At 40.9% G+C, this 23,176-nt stretch overlaps 1 protein-coding gene across 3 annotated transcripts in view; it reads right to left on the reverse strand.

Annotated features, from left to right (window-relative positions):
- The window catches only part of LOC119787790 (vacuolar protein sorting-associated protein 13B-like), a 474,173-nt gene that overhangs the window by 15,873 nt on the left and 435,124 nt on the right, over positions 1 to 23,176 (reverse strand). For all 3 annotated transcript variants that reach the window (XM_038291827.1, XM_038291828.1, XM_038291826.1), the window contains 10 exons: positions 21,550 to 21,633; positions 21,132 to 21,307; positions 16,317 to 16,487; positions 10,576 to 10,783; positions 6,717 to 6,905; positions 5,450 to 5,596; positions 4,166 to 4,452; positions 3,439 to 3,566; positions 1,267 to 1,463; positions 152 to 270 (listed from right to left, as the gene is read on the reverse strand). In XM_038291827.1, coding sequence (XP_038147755.1) covers positions 152 to 270; positions 1,267 to 1,463; positions 3,439 to 3,566; positions 4,166 to 4,452; positions 5,450 to 5,596; positions 6,717 to 6,905; positions 10,576 to 10,783; positions 16,317 to 16,487; positions 21,132 to 21,307; positions 21,550 to 21,633 — 1,706 coding nt within the window. The remainder of the gene's footprint in view (positions 1 to 151; positions 271 to 1,266; positions 1,464 to 3,438; positions 3,567 to 4,165; positions 4,453 to 5,449; positions 5,597 to 6,716; positions 6,906 to 10,575; positions 10,784 to 16,316; positions 16,488 to 21,131; positions 21,308 to 21,549; positions 21,634 to 23,176) is intronic.

Below are 23,176 nucleotides of genomic sequence, written 5' to 3' on the forward strand. Positions count from 1 at the left end.
AGATGGAGCTTTTATTGCCCCCCTGTGGTGAAATGATGGCCTAATAAATAGAAGAAAAAAAAAAACATTGCTTTCTACAATAATCATTACAGCTGTTTTCTTTTTTTGGGTGAGCATAAAAGCTGTTTTTTTCAAACCCAGGCCTCTGTACCTGCTGTGTTGGTTGAGAGCAGCTTCCACGCTTCCTTCTGGAGCCAGAGACAGAACCAGGCTGCCTCCCTGGTACCAAACGTGGATGTAGAGGCAGCCGAAGCCGGGCAGGAAAACCACCTAATCAATAATAAAAACACAATCCTTTCTTTGAATAAATGAACAGACCGTTCGACTTGAATTATGCAGATACACATTTTTTTATTTGTTTTACTTTAGATAAACTTTCCGTGGTAATTTTAAACTCTCAGAGTCATAGGCCAGGTTAGTGCTCGTTACGCTGCCCTGCCTCCCTTTAACTCTCACCACCTCAGGTTATGAGTCATCAGAAACTCACGGCAAAAGGAAGCAGATCACCGCTTCTCAGCAGTCATAACAGCTCTGACCTTTGACCTTTCACCTCTGCCACTCAGGTCAGATTCAGATCTCACAGTAACCAGAGCTATGCAGCCTCTGTGTCAACCTCAGCTCACAGCTGCCTAGACACAACACCAAACATGACGCACTCCACTTCTCGGCGTTTTATTAATCCCAAACATCTCCACCGCCTAGAAGAGCAACTGCTGCTACTTTACTCCAGAGATGAAGATGCACATCTACAAAACGTTTCATTGCTTGAATACAACAAGCCTATTGTTGCTACTGAAGCGGCTAATATTTGGGTAAAAGATGATTAGCAACATCACATTCTGCTCATCATTCTGATTACTGAATACATCAACTTTCCCTCTAAAGCAGGGAGATCTCTGGCGCCATCTAGCTGCTGTGAGGATGTTTAGCTGCACTGAGCAGTTATGGCATGCTCAAAGTCGGTCCTTAAAGGGCCGCTGTCCTGCAGATTTTAGAGGTTTCACTGTTTCAGCACAGCTGATTTTCACTGATAGCTGAAATGCAAACATTAGAATCAGCTGAGCTAAAGCAGGGAAACCTCTAAAACCTGTAAGGACAGCAGCCCTCGAGGACCGACTTTGGGCATCTCTGATTATGGTCTATAAACTCAAAAACTAAGGAGGTGTAAGAATGAAGTACATTAAAAGCTGCAAGAAATTAATATAAAAATGTGGGACATAGATTTTTCTTCTGTATATTAGTTTGGTGATATTTGCAGAGTTTTACCTGAGTGCCCGGACAGTTGATATCCACGGGGTCTGTCCAGTCGGGGGTGCCGTTTTCAGACATGGTCTTCAGCTGCAGGGTGGGCAGCACCTCCCGCTGCCTGCACTCAGGGAAGGCGGAGCAGTGGTAGTAGAGCTCATGGTGAAGAGAAGAGTTGGCAGGCAGGGGACGGCAGAACACCTCCGTCCTCGGCGTCTCTGTGACGGATAGAAATTCTGTTAGTTTTAGAAACATTGAAATGACTTTGATCCTGAGAACGACTGGGATCCTCAGACAGCTGCAGGGCTTTGAGGATTTGTCTCTGTCCAGTTTGGCGCATCTAGAGGTGGAACCTGCATCTATTCTTCCTTCCAAAGAAGCTCCTGCTCAGTCAGAGTGGAATGAGCATCGATTTTCAAGTGTTGCAGCAAATTCTTAGTTGCATTTAGGTCTAAACTTTGACTAGGCCACTCTATATCAACCATACTTCTAAGGAACTGACTGCAGATTTAACATTCTGCTGAATCCTGTCTTATTTTCGGCTCCAGCAGCTTTTTTTCCAGAAAAGTTGCAGATTTAGCTGCAAGTGTCTCCAGACAACCTCTAACCATGGTGCCTCCAGAAGCTCCCTCCACAGGGATGGGTGTTCAGCATGAGGTGTAGTCTTCATCTGTACCTTTTCCCCGATTGTGGCATAAATTTGCCTTTACGCAGTGGCGGTTCTAGATCAAATGTACCAGGGGGCCATGAGGGAAATAAAAAACAGGGCAATGGATTCAAATATATTAATATAACTGCATGAAGTGAAATTTCTATTCAATTAGGTTTAATTAAAATTGTATGTCGTATTAAGTTAATATACATTCATAATTTAGGAATTTTACATATTTTTGACATAAGTTAAAATCAACATTTTCTATCAAATCTGAATTAGAACTCTAGAAAAAATTTATTTTTTTTATTAGTTGAAAAAAAAAGATTAGTAGATGAAAACTGGGATCCTATCTCAATACCACTGAAGCTATAACCCTATTGTTTTTCAATAATTAGTCAAACAGAATTTCTAAAGAAAAAAATGAAATAGATCCAAAGGACCTATCAATAACCATGTCTGTTCCAGTGCGTTTCATCATTAGAGTATTATGTCTTCAGTACAGGGGCCATAACAGGGGCCACGACATGAACTGCAGGGGCACTGACCCCCATTGGCCTCTGTCTAGAACCGCCCATACCTTTACGGCTTGATTTAATTTATTATTTATTTTGATTCAATCAGCTGGTTTTCCTTAGAAAAAAAACTTTGAATCAATTTGACTGAATGATCTGATGAACTGTAAAGTTGTGCTGTGAATTGGCGCTATACAGTAGAAATAAACTGACTTGAATTGATTATAAAAATGGCTTCCTTTGTACAACTCATTCATAAAGTCCAGACTTCTGCAACACATTGATAAATTTATAGATTCATCAGTTCTTTATTCTCTTCCCATCATAAAATGAGGTATTGAGCAAAGTTCCTTAAGACTTTAGAAGCTTATAGTCGTAGGGAAGCGGCCGTTCCAACCGTTGCGTTTCTGAATTCTCCTGAGTGGTGCACGACTTTACACGAGTGAATAAAGTGAATGTGATTTGTTGATTATCAAGGGGGGGGGGATTGTTGTGGCTGAAGGTTTGTCGGAAGCATCTTGCTAACCAGTTAGCAACTTAGTGCTAGTAGGTTCCCAATGGGAAATTCCATTGGTACCAAGTAGCACTAAATTGGTGACTTAGAAACGAAAAGTTAAGGAACGCTATGGACAGAGAAAACATGCAAGAGGAGGAGAGTTTAGTGTTGGAGGTCGTGGATGAGTCTCCTCCGTCATCCATTTTTATTTAGAGGAGGAAAGCGGGGACCAAGATGTTGTGGAAGAGGACGCCAGGGCGGCACAAGCTTGGTTTGGTGTAGAAGGCTTCCAGCGTAAAAAGAAGCACATTTATATACATGTAAGCCAGAAGGATTTGAAATATAAATATGATTTCCCTACGACTTTAAGATTTTTTATAACTAAAAGCTTCTTTATATCTCATTTAAAATGTTTTTTATGATGCAGTTTGTTCCTTAGAAAACATGTTATGCCTTTAAAAACAGCTTCAGCTGTACTGAGGTGGGCTCTATTCACTAATCAAATGACTAGTAAATAGAGTGCTGATTACCTTTGACGTTTTCTCTGAGCAGCAGTGAAACAGGACACTTGTTTTCAATGATCATGCGCGGACAGGGATCCTCATTCAGAGTGATGTATGTCACTCCAAGGTGCTCCTGATACGTCAACACAACAGCCCTGCAACACACACACAAACAGGGGTAAACAAACCCATACGTAACTGTCCACACATGCTTCCTGATGTCCTGTAACCAAACCAACACGCCCATCTACAAATCATATCCCCTCTGTGTCGGTTTTTTTTTTTGCGAATCTGAGATAAACCTACAGAACGAGCCTGAACCGAAGCCAACAGATGACACATCGTTGCTCTGCAGCTTTGCTGTGGATGGTGTTTTATTTTGCTTTACAGCATATATCTGTACTGATTACACATGATTGTGAGCCAACAGACTAAATGAGAGAAGCCTGAATCAAAGCCAGAAGAGCAGAAAAAAACAAACATAGGTTCGTTGCGGTGTGTATGTCACTGCTGAAAGCTGTCCAAGCTGCCATCTAAACTGAACACCCAAACTGAAGATGATAAAGTAAAAGAAGCTGAGAAGAGAAAAAACGCAATCGATCATGACAAGCTTGGAGAGCTAAACGGTGGAAATGTTGATGGTATTTCTCTTCCAAGGTTTAACAAAGTGTAGCTAGCTGTGGTGAGTCCTTCCAGCCCCGCTTTAAATGGGCTATCACAGCCAGCAAACCAGTCAAGCTTGTGTCTCACCCACCTGCTACACAGGCCACCCCCTGAGTCCACATCCACCGGTATGGACAGACTCTGCCGGGCCAGGTCTGGTCGCACCGGAGCCAGGATGCTCCACGCTGCGGTTCCAGCTCCAGCACAGGGCCTTGAAAGTAGGCTGAAACACATGTGTCTGAGAGGCAAAGCGAACTCCGCCTTCCCCTGGACACCGACTGGAAGACGGTCCCAGCATGGCACGGAGCACGGCTTCGCCACAGAGCGCTCATCACGGGAAGGGAGGGTGAACACGGAGCTCTCTGGTATCTCACAGACCTTGTTGGAGGACAACAGAAAAACAAAAAATGTTTAAAATAATGAAGGAGATAAAAACGTATGGGATGTGGAGAGGCTGTTCTGGCACAAAAGGAGGAAAAAAAATGCCTCTAATGAGATAGAATATCTAAAGCAAGCAGAAAAGAAAGACCCAAAGCAGACAAGTGATTACAAACGACGATACTCTGCAAAAAAACCCACAAAGTTATTTTACTTTATTCCCTTTCGTTCTAAACTTGGTGCTAAATTGGTAGCAGAGGAGTCCTGCTGTGTTGGTTTAGCAGCTAGCGAGAAGTGAGTGGTGCAGACTTCTAGGCATGATGAATAGAGCAACTAGAAAGGCATTCCTGGCCTTATTTGTGAAATATGTTTTTGTTAAACTCATTGCACAATCTTCAGATTTTTAGAAGCCCTTTTTTCATGTTTTTTTTCTGTCAATTAGGGGCAAACTGGCAAGCTTCCCCTCTATTCTATAAGGAGATCTAAAGGACTGTTTAATGACATCACAGCATTGCTGCTCTCTTTGGGGACAGGCAGCAGATGAAAGCAAGAGGAGAAACCTGCATCCAATTCTGGGTGTTTGTCTAATGTCCCTATGAAGTGCCATTGCCACATGGGGAGAGTTGTGGAAGGGAGGGAGGTGGGGGGGAACATGATCTGATGGAAACCGGCTTGCAACATCCCAGCTACGAGTGTGGCTGTGTATTTGTGTGTGCGTGTCTGAGGTTTGGGGATTAGTACCAGGGTAGACGAGTGTTTCTGACGTGCAAAGCAAATATAATGCATGTGCGAAGTTCAGCAGGGTTGCAGCAGGTGTTAGAGAATTTAAGACATCCTGGTACAGTTCAAACATTGCATTTCTGTGTTTCTCATGCAACTTCCAGATGAAATACACATATATATATATATATATATATATATATATATATATATATATATATATATATATATTTGTGTTAAACGGTCAGAAAACAAAAACAGATGCAACATACGCTACCTGTTCACAGCCACCTAAGTGGCGGTTAGTCAACAGAGGCCTGTAGTGTACGCTGTAAGGCGTGTTGTTGACAAGAATCGTTCTGTCCTCTATCTGCAGGATCTGGACTCCATGTCTGATTATAGAGGACACACAGAACTGGCACACCTGTGCAGGAAAAACCAACAAACACATGATTATTACTGTGTTTTAATGCTAATTTAACTCACATAAGGCTCTAATACAGGAAGCAGTGTTGAACTGGGGGTATTGAGAAAAATGTTTTGTTTTTGGGACAAAAGACCTATGAGCCTATAGGCCTATTTAAAATACAATAATGATAAATAAGTAAATAGAAATTGACTATTTTATTGTCATATGCACTTCAATGCACGCAACCAGGGTCTGTAACACGCAGACATCAGTTCTCAGGTGAATATAAGCGCTATTAACTAAACTTCACAATAACAGTATAACAAAGCAGATTTGGTCAACTGGCATGAACCCGAGTCACTGTGTTTATGTCATACGTGACTCTATTAGCTCCAGAATCCTTTTATGCAAACCACTAGAAAATAATTACATTATTATATTTTTATACTATTTAAATGTTATTGAACAGTTCTCCATTGCATAAAAACCCAAGATCAAAATAACGCTCTAAAATACTTTGGTTACGTTAAACCGCACGAATAGAAATGAAAGTCCATGGCGGCACCATGCTCTTACTTAAAGCTACAGGCAGGTTGCCATGGTTACAGGTGTCCAAATGAGGTGCGCTCTGAGGTCATGGAGATAAAGTTTCTAATGAGCGGACAAATTAAATGAAATTAGTAAATTTACAAGGTCGCTGCCACGAGTGGGATACATCTTCGGGGACCACTATCTTGCTTGACGTTGCCATGACAACATATTTTCTGTAAACTTGTGTTGATTGGGCCTAAAAATGATTAAATAAAAATCCAAATACACGTAATAGTAAAATAAAAAAAGTCAAAATCATTTCTCAAACTATTCATCAGAAATTTATAAATTTTGCAAAGTATTACTAATAAAAATAGTTTTTTTTTTTATCTCTCTCTCGCAACTAGGGGGTTCTGCAGCACCCGGACTTCCCGCCGCAATGCTTTAATATGTGCATCATTTAATGGAGAACACAGAAGAATTTCAGTATTCACAGATTATGTATTCCTGATGAGCAAAAGAGGTGAAACATGATTTAACATTTTTATATAACTAAGCTAATGTTCCCTAAGTAAGGGAAGCATTAAGCGGCGGAGGATCTAACCGTCTGCTTCCCTGAAGAGGCTCCCAAAGCGATGTCGACCTCAACGAATGCCTCCTCATCCAGAGTGACCACCACAGAGCCTGTTCCCTCCTTCCATCGAGGAGAGGTCAGGTCGTGGACCAGTTTCAGCGCCGTGGACTTGTGGACTGTGTTGGTGTGGGCCCAGTAGATGCCAATCTGAAAAGCTTCCTAGGATAGTAAGAAAAAAAAAAAACAATGAAAAGGACGGATTGGCTTTTATCCAGACAAACACACTGCAGTCACCAGGAACTCAGCGTTGAGGGAAAATCTTTCCATCGTTTTCTGATGTAAAAGAAAACAAAGATGATAAAAAAAAAAAAAAAAAACTGAGAGGAGGAACAAAACATCAACGGCAGTCAGCAGCTGGCATTTCATTGCTTTTTGGAAACGGTCGCCTGGTTAGGTCTGTCAGTGGAGAGCATCTCTAAAACTACAGCAGCTACATCACTGCTCGCTGTTTTGGGATGACATAATGAAAGGTGGCTTAATTACGCAGTGATTGTCCATCTGGCTGAACCGCATCATGAAACAGATCAAATCACCAGCCTTCTCCTATCCAGCCGATCTGGGATGTGACCTACAGTTGATAAACATTGTATTGCTATGGAAACAATGCTTTATTGTTTCTATTCGACAGCCTTTTACACACTTTCAACTTCATGTTCTGTTGCTTTGAGTTGAGGCCTATTAGTGCCTTCCCTTTGATACACTGGCCTTAGCGGGTTAGGGGGATCTGTGTGTGAGATGTTCCGCAGGGGAAAACCATCGGCTGTTTTCTTCCAATGATCTTAGCGGCCAGAGGGAAGACATGGCTGCAGCGCACTGTGACAGAGCTTGGCTCTACTTAAAGACGTAGGCAGGGAATATTGTTGTAATGCAGCTCTGCTGGATGATCTCAGGTTTTGTTCTTATCAGTCATGACTCAAATAAAAATGATGCTCGTTCTTGAAGTGAAATCAAAATAAATACCTTGGGGAGAAAAAAAGTGAAATATGTATTGTTTTAATGACTTGTGGGATAATCCAGTTAATGGTTACTGGGATTCCTGCTTGGATAAAATGGTTCTGGGAAACATTATTTCACTTCCCGCTTTGGTGAATCAGTTTTAAAGCAGCACTCAGTAAGTCATGACCCACATTTTAGCTCAACTCTAGAAAAACGGATCCGTCACTGAATGGGTCATGTGACCGAGAGCGTCTCTTTTAGATGTACTTCTGGATCGCTTCACTCCAGAGGACAAACGACTCCCCATTCCAAAGGGGTGGACCCGTTCGTCCGTTTTCTATTTGCATGTTTTCTAAAGGCTTTTTTGAGCTACTGTATAAGAGCCTGGAACTTAACACTATTTCTGACATTTTGAATTAAAAAAGCTTCCTGGATGGGAAGCACTGAAACAAAGTCCAGTGGATTGTTTTTAATTTTTTTGGAACTCCAGCTCTATTCTTATGCTCCTTATGCTGCTGAAAGGTTAATCTCTGCCCTCTTCTGAAGTCTTTCTCTCCAAAACTCTCCTGTTGGTGCTGAACTAAAGTATCCCCACATCATGATAATACCACCACCCCACATTTGCACTGAGGAATAACTGCAGAAATTGATCGTGTTCAGATGGATGGTTTCTGCTTTCAGACATCTACAGGGCACGATTTCTCTCCTTATTGATCTCCCAGTGGAGAAACTGACTTGTTACATGAGCTCAGATAGTCAAAGAAGAAGGTGCATGGGATATACTGTATAAAGTATATACAGAACGTCCACATATGACAGCTTTTTTTTCTAGCAGGATTATTATACAGGGTTATTGCACAGGGTGTTTACATGGGTATTTATATATATAGATATTGCACTGGGTGTTAAATATAGAAAAACTTTTGTCACTCTTTACTATCTGGAATTGATGTCATCTTGAACAAGGTATCAAATCAGTATCAGTCTATAGTAAATCTCTATCAATTGTATATCAGAGATTTGTTTTGATTTGTTCCTAACAGATCACCTGACTCCCAGACTGAGGCTAAGATGCTCTTCCTAGAGTGTGAATAGCAGAATAGGAAACAGAACCTGCAGATATCAGGCTTTTTTCCAGCCAGACTGTGTCTGTATAGAAGTTGAACCTGACCAGGTACAGTAAGTGATTTATGTTTCTGTTTCTTTAAGGAATATTATTCAGCATGTGTTCTGAAAAGAAATGCTAAGTACAAGACATGATGAATAATCAGGATTTATTGAGAATGGGCGGTGGGTAGCACGACTGCCTTGCAGCAAGATGGTTCTGGGTTCGAATCCCGGCTCGGGGTCTTTCTGTATAGAGCATGTTCTCCCTGAGCAAGCGTGGGTTCTCTCCGGGTACTCCTCCTTCCTTCGACAATCCAAAAACATGACTGTTTGGTTGATTGGCTTCTCTATATTCTCCTGGCGACCTGTCCAGGGTGTGGAAAGCTGGAGATAGGCACCAGCACCCCTTGCGACCCCACTTGGTGTAAGTGTTACGGAAAATGGATGGATGATCTAAACAGACAACAATGGCTGCCATTTCCAGGGATCCCTCCATGGGATCCACTGCCTTTCCTCTTTTAAACCAGATTTTTGTTTGGATTAAAGGACATTTTTACTGTGGTAGAATATTTCCACTAACCTTCATCTTCACCGCTTATTATCTTCACTAACATAAATTCTGATGCCCTTAACTCTGTACCAGCAGACCAAAAGTTTAATTGTTTTAAAGATGCCTTGGAAATTAATAAAACCAAGTAATATTTTGCCTCGAAGACTTACATCTATTTTTGGGGAAAAAAGACCCTAAACACTTCTGCTTCAACAGGACTGATTTTAAAGGGGTCAAAGAATGATTTTATAGGATATCTGGTGCTGGTCTATAAGGTCTCTGAATAGGGTGTGTAACGTTGGTTGGGCTGAAAATGGCATATTTGCTGTTCTATGAGCCCTAATGCAGCCTGGCTAAAAGCCCTAGAATGAAACGACAGGTTTTCTTCCTTTTATGGTTTGATCATGAATATTTAGATGAGCTGTGCGCTGATTGGTTGGTTTACAACGAGCGAAGCTGCTGAGCAAAGACACATTATAGCAACAAGCACTCACTCACTGAAACATCAAATTGTTGATATGCTAGCATTGCTATCAACAGCTTAGTGACATGATCATACTTCCAGCTTGCGGTTGTGATGGCCTTACGGTGGGAACAGCCCCTCGTTTCAGTTAAAGAAGTTTAGCACATCCTGCTTTGAACTGTTCAAGATTTTGAAAGCCGTCTTCAGTAAAATGCAAATGAACAGCTGAGCATCAAACTTGGCAGGGATCTTCTGATGCACCAAAATAATCAATGCATGTCGAGTCTTCAGATCCTTGGGAAAACTGTGAAAATGTTCCCCTTTCTCTGTGCAGCCTGGAACACTGCATTTAAGCCAGTGGTTCTGACTCATTTTCAATAGAGAAACTGCCTGCTTTGTAATTCTTTTAGAAGTTAACCCAACTGTAGGCTAAACAGCTAAACTGGTGTCTTACATCTACCTCTGTTCATTTTCTTGGGCCGTGAACCAGTGGGCTGGTCTGTATGTTAATTTCAGGAGTTGACAAAAGTACCCTACTTTACGTCAACTTGGTGCTTTGTTTGAATTCGCCTGTTTTTGGGTTGAAGTTTAGAATTGTGAGATTTGCAGAGAAAGGAGGAGTTGATGGGGTTTGAACTTGAACTGTATGTCCATTTCACCCACTCATTATTCATCTACGACAAGGTAAACTCGGTTTTGCATTCTGACCTCTTTAAGGCTCCTCTTTAAAAGAAGTTTTTAACAGATTGAACATATTTCCAAATGAATCCTACCTTAAAGTTTGGTGGTGCGATGACTTTGCCGGCTGGTATCTGCAGTACGATGGTCTCTCCCTCAAAAAGCCACAGGTCCCACTGGGAGTCATTGACCATGAGAGCCCACGGCAGGAGCTCCACCAGCAGAGTGCTCAGACCAGATTTCCAGCGGGACAGTTTCACCTGCATGGGGCTGTCCCACTGAGAAAGAGGCTCCAGCCCTGACCTGTCAGAGCAGAAGGACTTTAGAAACAGAGGAGAAACACATTTGGTTGTAAAATGAATGAAATTAAGAAATAAAAGATAGAGGGACAGAAATAGAAACGGTCTGGTATTAATGAATGAATGAACCTTCAATGAATTTTATTTTATTTGTCCTGATGGAGGAAAAAAGGCAAAGCAGCTTGATTTGGAGGAATATTGATTACAAGACATAAAAAAAATCAAAGATGCAGAAAAAACTTTTATTACTGAGCTTGATTTTTATGGACATCCTGATTGACTCATAAACCTAAATCTATTTGGCACCCAACCTTTATTACGCATAGAAAACACAAGGCTCTATTAACAGATTTAAACATGTTTGATATAAATAATTTTCACACTGACAGACCATTAATGAACCGACAGCAGTCACAAAGACGGAACAAATACGCGGAGAGAAACGGCCTGTCAACAAGTGATGTGACTCAAACAGATTCAGAGAAGAGTTGACGAAGCATCTGGGCTCACACTCGGCCGGCACAGCGACACGAAGCCAGCCAGACAGAAACACACAATCCTTTTCCCAACAATTCACAGACACAGCGGCCATTTCAAAGTAAGCGTGGTCTCACGACTCCTAAATATTGCCGAATGTTAGAGGAGAGCCAAACAAACATTTCCCACAGAATTCCTCTTAAGTTCAAAGCCAATAAATACGATCCAGTCCTTCTCCCACAGGACCACCTGGAATTGGCTCAAGCTACCAACCTGCCAACTCAAACTTGTCACACACCTCAAAGACTCTCTGCTGTGACACGGGACCTAAACTGGGAACAGCTTTTCTTTACCGTTTACTGCTATTTATGTTGCTGTGTGTGGTTAAATAAGTGGTTGACCTCAAAGCTGAGGACAGAAAAGTGCAGGGATCATAAATCACATTACACAGCTCACAAGAAGGTAATTGAAAGAAATGTGCTCAACTGCTTCTGTCAAAACCCCGACACTGGAGGTTCAGGCTTCCAAATGCATAAAAGTCAGCAGCTTGAGAAGCCGGAGTCCAACAACTGATACATATTTGTTTAATAAAGGTGAAGCAAACAAGATTTAACAATTCTTACCTCCTAATGACCATTAAAATACATTTTTTACTAAAACCCCAACTAATTTTTTTCTACCTGTTCAAGCAAAAAACTCTAAACTACTGGACCTGACAGGGCATTCGAACCGAGCCATCAGCTCCAGGGCTGGTCCCGGTCCGGAGCCAGCCGGGGGGACGGAGCGACCGAACCCGACGGTATGCTTCCCCCCGCAGAGTAAGGCCAAAATATACAAAGGCTTGAAATTGAATTAAAAAAGACTTTGCCTAGTCAGGCTAATGTAGTAAAACTATTTCACAAATAATTTGAGTCAGAGGGTCACATGACCTTGAAGATATTAAAGAAAAGTCCCAACTTTTGTCTTTAAAAATATCTTAAAAATTGAAAATAGCTTAAAACTGCATAAAAGTAAGTGTGCCTTAAATATGTTATCTAATGGCATGATTTTATATTAGTTTTGTCTTAGCTGCTCATAAGATAAGGAATTTATTGATTTTTGTTTCTCAAGAATGCTTGGATCAAAGATTTGTTGACGGTCCCTAACTGCACCACCGCGTGTGGGAGGAGGGATCAGCTGAGAGACGCTGGCCGACATCGGAGTGCCTCAGTCGGATCAACCGTTTGCTCGATCCCGCTGACTGTGCGGAGCTTGAATATCCAACTTTAAACCAACTTCAAAGCTGAGTTTACGGCTCGGTTCTGCTGCACTGTAGTCGACCAAGATACCGGACTATTTTGAAATTCCCCCCAGACATTTTTTTAGGTATGAAAAGCAGGACATGTCCGCGAAAAAGAGGACATCTGGTCACCCACGGGAAAAAAATTCTTAAATAAAGTGTTTTTACCCCTAATTTGAGTAGGTAAATCAGATAGTTTGCCAATGGAATTAGTATTTTTACTCTTAAAATAAAATAATTAGATAATATGCACTTGAAATAAGAAAATGCAATTGTGTTTTCTTATTTTAAGTGTAAATTGTCTTGTCCCATTGGCAAAATGTCTCTTTTACCTCCACAATCCAAGAACAAATTCACCTATTTTAAGAAAAAAAGACTTATCTAGATTTCAAATTTTTCCAGTGCCCTAGTGTTGAGTAACTGTTGGATAATAACATCCGATTAAATGTTTATAAATGATGCTGGCAAACAGATTTTATGTGCAAGTTCTGCCATTTTAAAAACTCAAATGCCCAAAAAATACAAAAAAAATATATCATAAATTCATGCAGAAAAATACTTTTACAATTTTTTTAACATAAAACTTAGAAAACCAATCCCTACAATAAGTACTGTATATATGTTAGGACAGGGAACGAACTTCAACTAGGGGAGGCCTAGTGGGTTAGAGCAGTGTATTTGTGCTCTCAGAAGGTTTCAAGTACCCGGTTCGATCCCCACAGCCTGCACTCTGGGTCCCTGAGCAAGACCCTTAACCCCACACTGCTCCCTGGGCGCTGCACCGTGGCAGCCAACTGCTAACTAAGGGGATGGGTTAAAATGCAGAGCGTGAATTTCCCCATTGTGGGACAATAAAGTTTAATTATTTGATGTTTTTATTATGAATATCTACTGAATGTTTACCTGATGTTTGGAATAGTCCAAATGACTCACAGAGGACAGAGTATTGAGACTGCTGGTGAAGATTCTCAGTCAACCAGCTCATAGTCGTTCCAAGTAGTCAGCAGAGTAAACCTATCTGGATTGATTTAAAAAGCAGCATGCATGACCTACGCATACAGTGCATCCATGCTGCTTTGCTTCGCTAACGTAACGAGTCTCGTTTATTTTCTAATTGAGGTGTGAACTGATTTCAGCTCAGGGTTATTGTCAGGTTTATAGAAAGCGTTGAAAATGAATGAAAATCAGTGAAAGTCAATGGGAGTAAACACATGGTCCCAACAACATACAGCGAGACGAGAAAGCATGTGCGTGTGTGAAAGGCATCGAATTACAGGCAACCGCACAGGCAGACAGGCTTAGATGTCAAACAGATCCTCTGGGACTCTTTGGAGTCCAAAGCCTGAAGTCGAACATGTGGTCGGTTCTTCCACCGCTGCCATCAAGATGTGACTGCTTTGTGACAAAAGATGGATTCCAGGGAGACATTTGTGGACGCTATACATTATAAATGCAGAGCCATCCCAAGGCTACAAGCAGCCGTAAAAGCAGAAGATGAAAGCAGACTGAAGTTCATGTATAAAGACCTCGAGGAACCTCTACTGAACGTTAGGCCGTGTGATTTGTCTGTAAAAACTTGACAGCCGGAATCTCCGGGGACAACAGCGGGATTGCTGCTCGGCTTTGATGCACGGCCTTCCATTGAGGTTCAACTGAACAGTTTTATTATGTGAACAAAGTAACCAATAAAGAGAAGCTGCACTCATTAAAGACAGGCTTGCACAACTTTCTAGCAAGAATCCAACAAGAATCTTGTGATTTGAAAAAAATAAAATAAAAAGAAAAAGAAAACAGTGGAGGGGTCTTTCTGAAAAGTGTTATGAAATCTGGGATTTAATGCATGCCACAGAAGAACTATAATAAAACAGAAAAAGAATTATAGATGTTGACTTAGATGGGTTATGAGGCCTTGAAGTGGTCTGCTCCAATGAAATGATGAGTGGGAATCCAGCTAGAAACATACATAATTTTTTCCTCCTTCATTTGTTTGTGTTTCAAAATGCACATTCAGTCAGCAGTAAAAAAAAAAAATACAAATGTATTTTCTAAAATTTATCTGATTTTTTGTTGCTTAAAAAATGAGAAGGATTTAGACATAGTTAAATTTATTCTTGTTGTCAGTTGAGCAAATATATTTTTAACCAGAGATGGGAAGTAACGAAGTACAAATACTTCGTTACTGTACTCAAGCAGATTTTTCTGATATTTTTACTTTACTTTACTACTTATTTTTATGGCGACTTTTTACTTCTACTCCTTACATTTTTACACAAATATCTGTACTTCCTACTTCTTACATTTTAATAAATTGTCTCCTTACTTTAGTTTTGAATCATTTCAATGGAGTTACCGTTATTATTTTTCACGTCATCAATACCAAATTCAATCTAATTGGATGGGAATCTATGTTGCATTTGACGCACCACTGCAAGATGAATCGACAGATTCGGCGGTATTCATTGGCGGCGAATCATTGCAGCTTGGTGGCGGTGGCGTTAGCATAGTAGCATGGACGACGAGATGATTGAAAATGAACACAACGGAGATCTAGTCCTATTGGCAGACATCCATTTAAAATGTAGGCAACGGCATGAAAAAAGTGGTTTCTACTTTGACTTTTATACTTTAAGTAAATTTACAAGCCTGTACTTTGTTACTTTTACTTGAGTAAAGAAGTTTAATCAGTACTTCCACTTTTACCAGAGTATTTTTTAACAAAAGTATCTGCACTTTTACTCAAGTACGGAAAGTGAGTACTTTTGCCATCTCTGTTTTTAACACATAAAAACATTTTTTAAATAAAACGTCATCCATTCTGTTTTTTTTTTTTGTCCCAGCTGTACCTGCAGAAGCTCAGACAGCCGTAGCAGGAATCCTCTGACCTGCGTTTCATGTTAAATGAAGGCGTTTTCTATTCAGCTTGTTTCAGGTTCATAGTTATCTTTGCTGATATAATCTAGTCGTAAATGTCTGAGTCACAGCAAACCTATAAATGTTCCAATGACCTCCATGGCTTACCTCCACCTTAGAGAAATAGCTACTCCTCTATGTGGAGAAATGGTTACGTTGATACTTTTTGTTTATGTCCATTTTTGGTTTCCGACTCTCATTTTACAGATCTCTAATGTTCTGTTCTCTCTGCTTTTACAGCTGCTTTTTGTATCTCTGCTTCTGTCTCCTTGAGCCCCAGTCGGCCTCACAAGATGGCGGCTCACACTGAGCCTGGTTCTGCTGGAGGTTTATTCCTGTTAAAAGGGAGTTTTTCCTCTCAACTGTCCCGACAAGCATGCTTAGTGTGAGGCATTGCATTCGAGTCAATGAGTCGATGCAATCAACTGGTTTTCCTGAGATAGAAAACTTTGAATCCATTTGACTGGATGATCTGGTGAACTGTAAAGGGCCTTGAGATGACATGTGTTGTGAATTAGCGCTATAGAAATAAACTGAATTTAATTGAAATTAAAAAATCAATCTGACGATAGCTGGGAGGCCTTTTTGTATTATTAGGCTGAGCTACATCTATCTGTGATAAGTTCACATGTATTGTTAAATCTCTATAATCTGAATCATGTTTACTTACATCTGACTATTTAATTGTACTGTATTGAATTAATCTGATCCTCAATTTTCTAAGCAAAAATAATTCTGAATGTGCAACAAACATGAAGTTCTCATCTAACCAATCTAGTCCAGAGATATAATGAGATGGTTCAGATAACATTTGTTTTTAATTCAGTTCTCTGATGATTAAACTAAAGCTCTAAGGTTCAGCAGTGAGTACCTGTCAGGGTCCTTGGTAACATAAGGCCATGGCGACTCTGTGGTGCTCTTTGGACTGTAGAAATCAGCCAGGATGTGTTCTGGGTTGTCTTCATTCCCCGTCTTGTTCACTATCTGTTTGATCAGGCTGGTGGAGATGGGTATGGCGCAGTGTGAAGCATCCTTATCCTCCCTGAGGAAAAAAAACAAACAAAACCGAGCCGTCAGAGTTTTGTTTCTCAGTCAAAACATACATCTTCTTTGTTTTGCGCCATGATAAAAGTGGATAAACTGATTCCAGTTGATCTCTCGATGTCGGCTGTGATAAGTCGTTGTTTGAAATGAGAGCTATAAAACTGCTGCGTGTGTTTCTGGGAATCTGACTTGGAAGCTTGTTTACTTACATCATGGCAGAACAAATTCGACGATACTCTTCAGTTTCATATAAAACAAGATGTCTTCTGACAGCAGCTAACCGTTCCCATTGTGACCTTGGGCTAAACTCCACATCTACCCTCCATCCTTGAAGTGGGCTGAATCTGTCTTTCGTTAGAGAATCTTATTTTGTTCATGACATGCAGCTTGCTTTACCAACACTGATTCAAAAAGATCACACAAAGAGCTAAATGGCAGTAAATAATCCGATTGGATACCTCATCCCTTATTGGTCAATTATAGACCAGACTTAAAAAAAAAAAAGAACGACATCTAAACAATGTAATAGCATCTATTCTTTGTCTGGGAAGCATCCAGTTCTTCTTGGCTTCAGCGAGGCAGCCCCCATAACCCCGAGCAGCAGTTTGTTAACCGAACCCATTGTGCTGAAAAGGGAAGGCAGAGGCTACAGCTTAAGGCAAGACAGAGGAGAGGAAAAAGGTGCTGACAGGAAACTTTTCATCCAGAGCAGGACCTGAGGGTGGAAACTGGAGGAACTTCTGATTATAACCCAAAATGTTCTAATGTGGTGGCCAGGATGAGAAGAACAGGACAAAACAACTCTGGTTAAGACCCGTCTTGCATTGCAGACCGCAGCTCTGCTCTCTACCTCGTCCATTAGAGTCCACAGCTATGTGTAATTACAGGATGGAAAGAGGAGCTGTTGACCAGTGAAAATTTACTATTGGATCTATCGTAGAGATTTAGGCTAAGCTTAGGGGTCTTTGTGCATGTGTGTATGTTTACAATTGTGGCTCGTAGTCTGTGTTTGAGAGGATGAAGAGGGATGAGCGATGGATTGAGTTGGGCAGGCGGGGGGGGGGGGGGGGGTAACAAAGAGGAGAATGTAAGTTTGTGCGGTCTGAAGCAGTTTAGAGAGGGGACGGGTTGTAAATACAAGGAGCTCTGTGGTTGCAATCTAGAAAGACAAGACTAGATTAGTTTTTTTTTCAAAGCTTGTTTTTTTGCACGCATGATAAAGATTTCTGTAAAACAACATGGGCCAAATATATTCCCAGGGACTGCATGGCCGCTGTGGTTCCTTTATTGCAACTGAAACCAAAACAAACTTTGTTACCAGATATCTAAATACAACAGTTAGCAAAAATATCTCAGAAGCAGTCAGTTACATTCGACCATTATCCTGTTTGTTCACATTACCAGTGAATGAAACTAAAAGAGCGGTACGTTTTCTAAAACAGCTCATAAAATAACAAGGCTTACAGATGCTCAATTACTGTAGACATTAGAGAAAATAACAACGCGCAGTCCTGGCCGCTGTTATTGCCGTTCCCTGTAAAGATTAGAAAAAAGTCCTTGAAGTGTCCTAGTCATGGACTATGATGAATTTCTGCTCCAGTAGCGCATTTTGGTTCCATACAAAGACTTTCCAGTTAAATTATGGCACCATGTTGGTTTTTTATGCCTTATTTTTAGGTTTAACACTTTGTTTTCCCTCCATTTGTTATTAAACTTTTAAAATTTACCCTAACAAGACCAAGTGACCGGGGGCCATTTTGTGCTCCATGACTAAACAACGCAGCAATTTCCAGAGTGGAGATATGAAAGGACTGTGGAAAAGTCCAAGATCGAGTGTGAAAAGGAGGGATAACACATCAGTAACACATAGAAAAAAAATATGAATGTTGGAGTTCACTGAAAAGGGAGCTAAAGCTGCTAAGTTGATGGATGCGTGAGAAAGTATTCCAGCAGATGGCGACGGCGTACTACACAGTTAATGTCTGCTGATCACACCTGGTGCAAAAGTTATTTTCAGGCTCAAAAAAGACAAAACAGACGCTATTATTTTGAAAGCTTTCCTTAGATAGAAAACTTTGAATCAATTTGACTGTATGATCTCGTGAACTGTAAAGTGCTATGAGATGACATGTGTTGTGAATTGGCGCTATAGAAATAAACTAAATTGAATTTAATTTAATTCTTAATCATCCAGATTTCTGTCTCCTCTCTAATCTTAAATCTTCTGGGTTTCTATAGGATTCAGGATCGGAGAGCGAGATAAATTAGCTACATTATGCATATTCTGCCACTAGTGAACTCCTAAACATTTTTAGAAGGGGTTCATGGAGGGATCCGTTCACAAAAATATTCTCAGAGGCTTGTATTTTCTGCAGTGTTTAACAATCTTTTTCACTTGTGTACCCTTTGCACATTGTACCCCCCCAGTCAAAAGTATTGATGATTCTCCAAAAGTGGAATGTAAAATAACTGAAAATAAGACTATTTTACTTAATCTTTTACTTTGAGCATTTGAGTTTTCTAATTTTAAGTTTTCTGTCTAAAAAAAAAAAAATAAATTAAAATGTGATGGTACTACTGGGCCTCGTCTATCAGGAAGCCAAACCAGTAGTAGAGGAATATGAAGCTAATTGGAGTGAAACGTGCTGCCTTGGCAATTTGTGCAACTTTGAGCTGAAAGTCCTAAAAAGGAAAGGTGACGACGTAGTTGGACAAAGACATGGCTGAGCAATACTATGGTTCCCCCCCCAGCAAGGGCCGTGTGGCTGCAGGTTTTCTTTCCAACCAAACAATAGCACACCAGATTCTAGTCATCTCATCAAGTCATCATGTTCAGATTGGACTCACTTGATGAGATGAATGGAGTCTGGTGTGCTATTGCTTGGTTGGAAAGAAAACCTGCAGCCACACGGCCCTTTCTGGAACCAGTTTGACATCCCTGATCTAAGAGGAAGAAGCAGAAGAAGAATCCTTGTTTGCGCACTGAGCGATTTGCCCACAACAGTCGACTGAAAATCAAACATGTTTGATTCTCTCACGACCTCACAATTCCTGATTGGCAGGTGGTGGTGAGAGGATGATCGCCCCTCGTTACCCCCTGTACACGACACAACGCACGATCAGGCTGAAAGTCGGCCCGATCGGAAAACTATTGCACGACTGGAAAGTCGCCCTGAAATGGGCAAAATAATCGTACAATGTAAGCCCAGATTTAGAAGTTATTAGACACTAACTAACAAAGTTAAACCAATCTTAAATACATTTCTAAGGGTGATTTTTTTTGTTCTTTGTTGTTGATTAAATTTGACCATTAATGCAGCTTGGTGAGACCCTCGTTTATTAAGAAAAACATACATTTATGGAAAAGATTTTTATGAAAGTGCATATGCACACATGCAAACCGTGGGAGAGTGACAGAGAGCAGCAGTGATGCATGTGACGAGCTGCAACCATAAATGTCACACTTACAATAGCGCTTAGCTAACCAACACATACACAGACCACACACAGATCCAGGCTCTTCCCAGACACATCTGCACGCACACACACCCGGTCAGCTGCTCTGCACTGCTGCTCCTACCTAAATGAGGTTTAATTACGATCCAACCTGACATGCTAGAGTTAGAGCTGTGGGGCAGCTGCAGCCAAGACGGCTAACTGATCCCCTGAAATGTGCAGATTCTCATGAATCATGTCTTCATTAATGGCAAACAGAACGCACACAATGCCCTGTGAGGGGATCATAGAAAAGTGTCGTACACACAGTTACCGTTTCCCTTTGCTGCTGTTTGAGCCTGTTGCTCATGATTTAAGACAATCGGGCAGTGAAAGAACTAAATTCTCCTGTGGATACTTTCTGCCGGCTGGGAAGCAGCTCTGAGAGATGGAAGGAGGAAGAGAAGTTTCCTATTTGCAAGTAGGAATTGTTTCATTATGAGCATTTGACAGATCTGTTTATGTTATAGTGTTGGATGTAAAGAAGAGGCTTTTCTGCACTTTGTAAGATAACTATAGGATTTTCTAAGCTACACCACATGCTGCTGGTATATGGAGTGATTTTTTGACCAAAAATAACATGTTTTGTAAATGGAAATATGAAGAAAAGAAACAACATTTAAAAAACTTCTTAACCAAAAACAAAAAAGGTTTTGAGAGAAATTTTGCTTCTTAGGTTTTATTTTGTTTTTCAAATCATTATTTACAGTAGCAGCCATTCAAAATGGCCCTTCCCAGTCAAACGCCAGCCAAATAGCAGCACACATCCCTGCAACTCCCAGCAAAATCCCCTCCAACTTTCAGCCCCATCTTGCATGTATTTTTACTCTGACTCCTCCCTTTCACTGAATTACAGGGTCTGAGCAGGCGATGACGCTTCTCTTTAGATCATAATGTCCACAAAACATGACAAAAAGAATGTTTTAGTATCAAGATTGATGTTTAAAATTAATTGCAGGGACCAGCTAAGGACCAGCCAATGACCCATCAAGGAAAGTGGGGAAATTTTGAATGGCTACTGTATGTCAAATTTTGTCCATATTTTCTTTTTTGAAATAACCTTTTTCCTCTTACATATTTTATATAATCAACAATTTTTCAAGTTATCCTGGAGAAACAAACTCGGCTAAAAACATAACATAATTACCTGGCCTGGAAAATGAGGTGGTGAGTGAGCTCTGCCTCTGTGTTTAAGAGGGGTTCCTCATGGCCTTGTCCTCGTATCAGCTGACTCTCTTTCAGCCCTAGACTCCTTTTCTCTATCTGGACAACTAGAGGTTCTGGCAAGTGGCTCCTCATGACAAACAGGGGACTGAAAATCACCTGAGAGAAAAGAGAAACTGTGTCAATCTCAGCTAAGATGGGTCTTAGCCAAGGATTGCTCAGCTAAGGTCAATCAGCTGGATAAAAATTAAATCTTAAGACAATAAAAAGCCAAAGTGAGAATCACAATAACAGAAGTTATGACAATAAAATCAGAAACAAAAACAGAGTGAATGTCAGGGAGCATATTCAGAAAACCATCATGATGTGGAGCTATAAAGCGTTAGCTGGGTGCTACCTACCAGCCGCTGCTGCATGTGTGAGTTGGGCTCCACAGTAATCAGAGTGCACCAGACATAAAGCAAAGATCCGCTGGAGCAGGCCACCTGAAAGACAACAGATCACTGATCGATTAAAGGCTCAACAGTTTGTTTTATAAAAACAGGCGCACCACCAGAAGGACCTACTAACACCTCTAGAGCTTCATTATCATTTAGAAGGGATTGCAAAGACAAAATAACACTTTTCTAGTTGTTTTTGTTTAGGATGGGATTATGAATGAGTGAAAGATTAGCTGCATTAGCCTCTGTGTTTACAGCTCTCCATCAGTATTACATTATGATGTTTTGACTTTGAAAATTATAAAGTGTGCCCGATGCATCAATATGGCGGAGGTCTGAGACATTAGTAATATTAGTAAGATTTAAAAGCTGAGAATGTGCCCACCAAACGGCCTTAAAGTCTGACTGGTTTTTGTCCCGTTTCCTTCTCTCTCTTCACTGAGGAGACGTTATAACAGGTCCGATTTATGACAGACAGGGGACCTTATTTAGCGGGGACAGCGATGGAGCGCAGTCATTATGTTACAAGCATTTGCACAACTGGCTTTCTGGGTATGGTGGGGGGGTTATAGCTTTGGCAAACAGACACAGAGGCCTGTTCCAACGAAGAAGGCTGAAGAAAGGTCATGATAACCTGCTGTGGTTCCTAAAAAAATAAAAAGCAGGAAGAAAAGCTGCAGAAAAGAGAGGGGGAAAGTGAGTGTGTCATGACTCCGCAGTTTTAGGTTCCAAGTTTTCAGTTACAATTTTTATTCTGGTCTTTCTGTGTTTTCTAGTTTATTGGGTTCATTTCCATTTTGTTTTATTCTAGTTGTTTTTGGTTATATTTTTGAGTTATTTTGTGTAGTCTGAAGTGACCCAATTCCGATTTTTTGGCCCATATGCGAACGTTCTGATCTTTTCATGACAGTCTGAACAACACAGATCCGATTTTCTCCAATGCGACTCAGGCCACTTGGCTATGTGGTCCTGAATCCGATACGAATCTGATCTTTTCAAATGCGACCTGTGTCTGAACGACCAGGTCGCATTCATCCGACCTGAACACCATTAGTAACCGACAAAGGTCACTATTCTGGGTCTTGCTATGAAGAAGCGGCAAGAAAAACAACAACCATGGCGGACAATGATGCTGAGAGCAGTATTTATGTTTAACCATCTTGAAAAGATTGACTTTATAAGGATGGGAAATATTTTATAAATTGGACTAACTGGTGCACCAGAACCTTGGATCAACGGCTCATCTCAGCAACTCAGCAGATCTCCCCCCGCCTACACATTTATTCTCCTCCATCCATCCTCCCACTGTCTCGGAAATCACAGAGCTCATCCGGAAATCCAAATCATCCACCTGTCAACTGGACCCCCTCCCAACACAACTTGTCAAAACCTGCCTTCCCTCTCTGGCTCCCCTCATCTCCGCTATCATCCACTCCTCCCTCACCACTGGAACTGTCCCTACACCTCTCAAAACTGCTTCCATCACCCCGATTGTAAAAAAAACCTGGCGCCGACCCCACCAACTTCAACAACCTCCGTCCTATCTCCAATTTACCCTTCATCTCCAAAATTCTTGAAAAAACAGTTG

The sequence above is a fragment of the Cyprinodon tularosa genome, unplaced genomic scaffold (assembly GCF_016077235.1).
Source record: "Cyprinodon tularosa strain WSP-4 unplaced genomic scaffold, ASM1607723v1 ctg301, whole genome shotgun sequence".
NCBI lineage: Eukaryota > Metazoa > Chordata > Actinopteri > Cyprinodontiformes > Cyprinodontidae > Cyprinodon > Cyprinodon tularosa.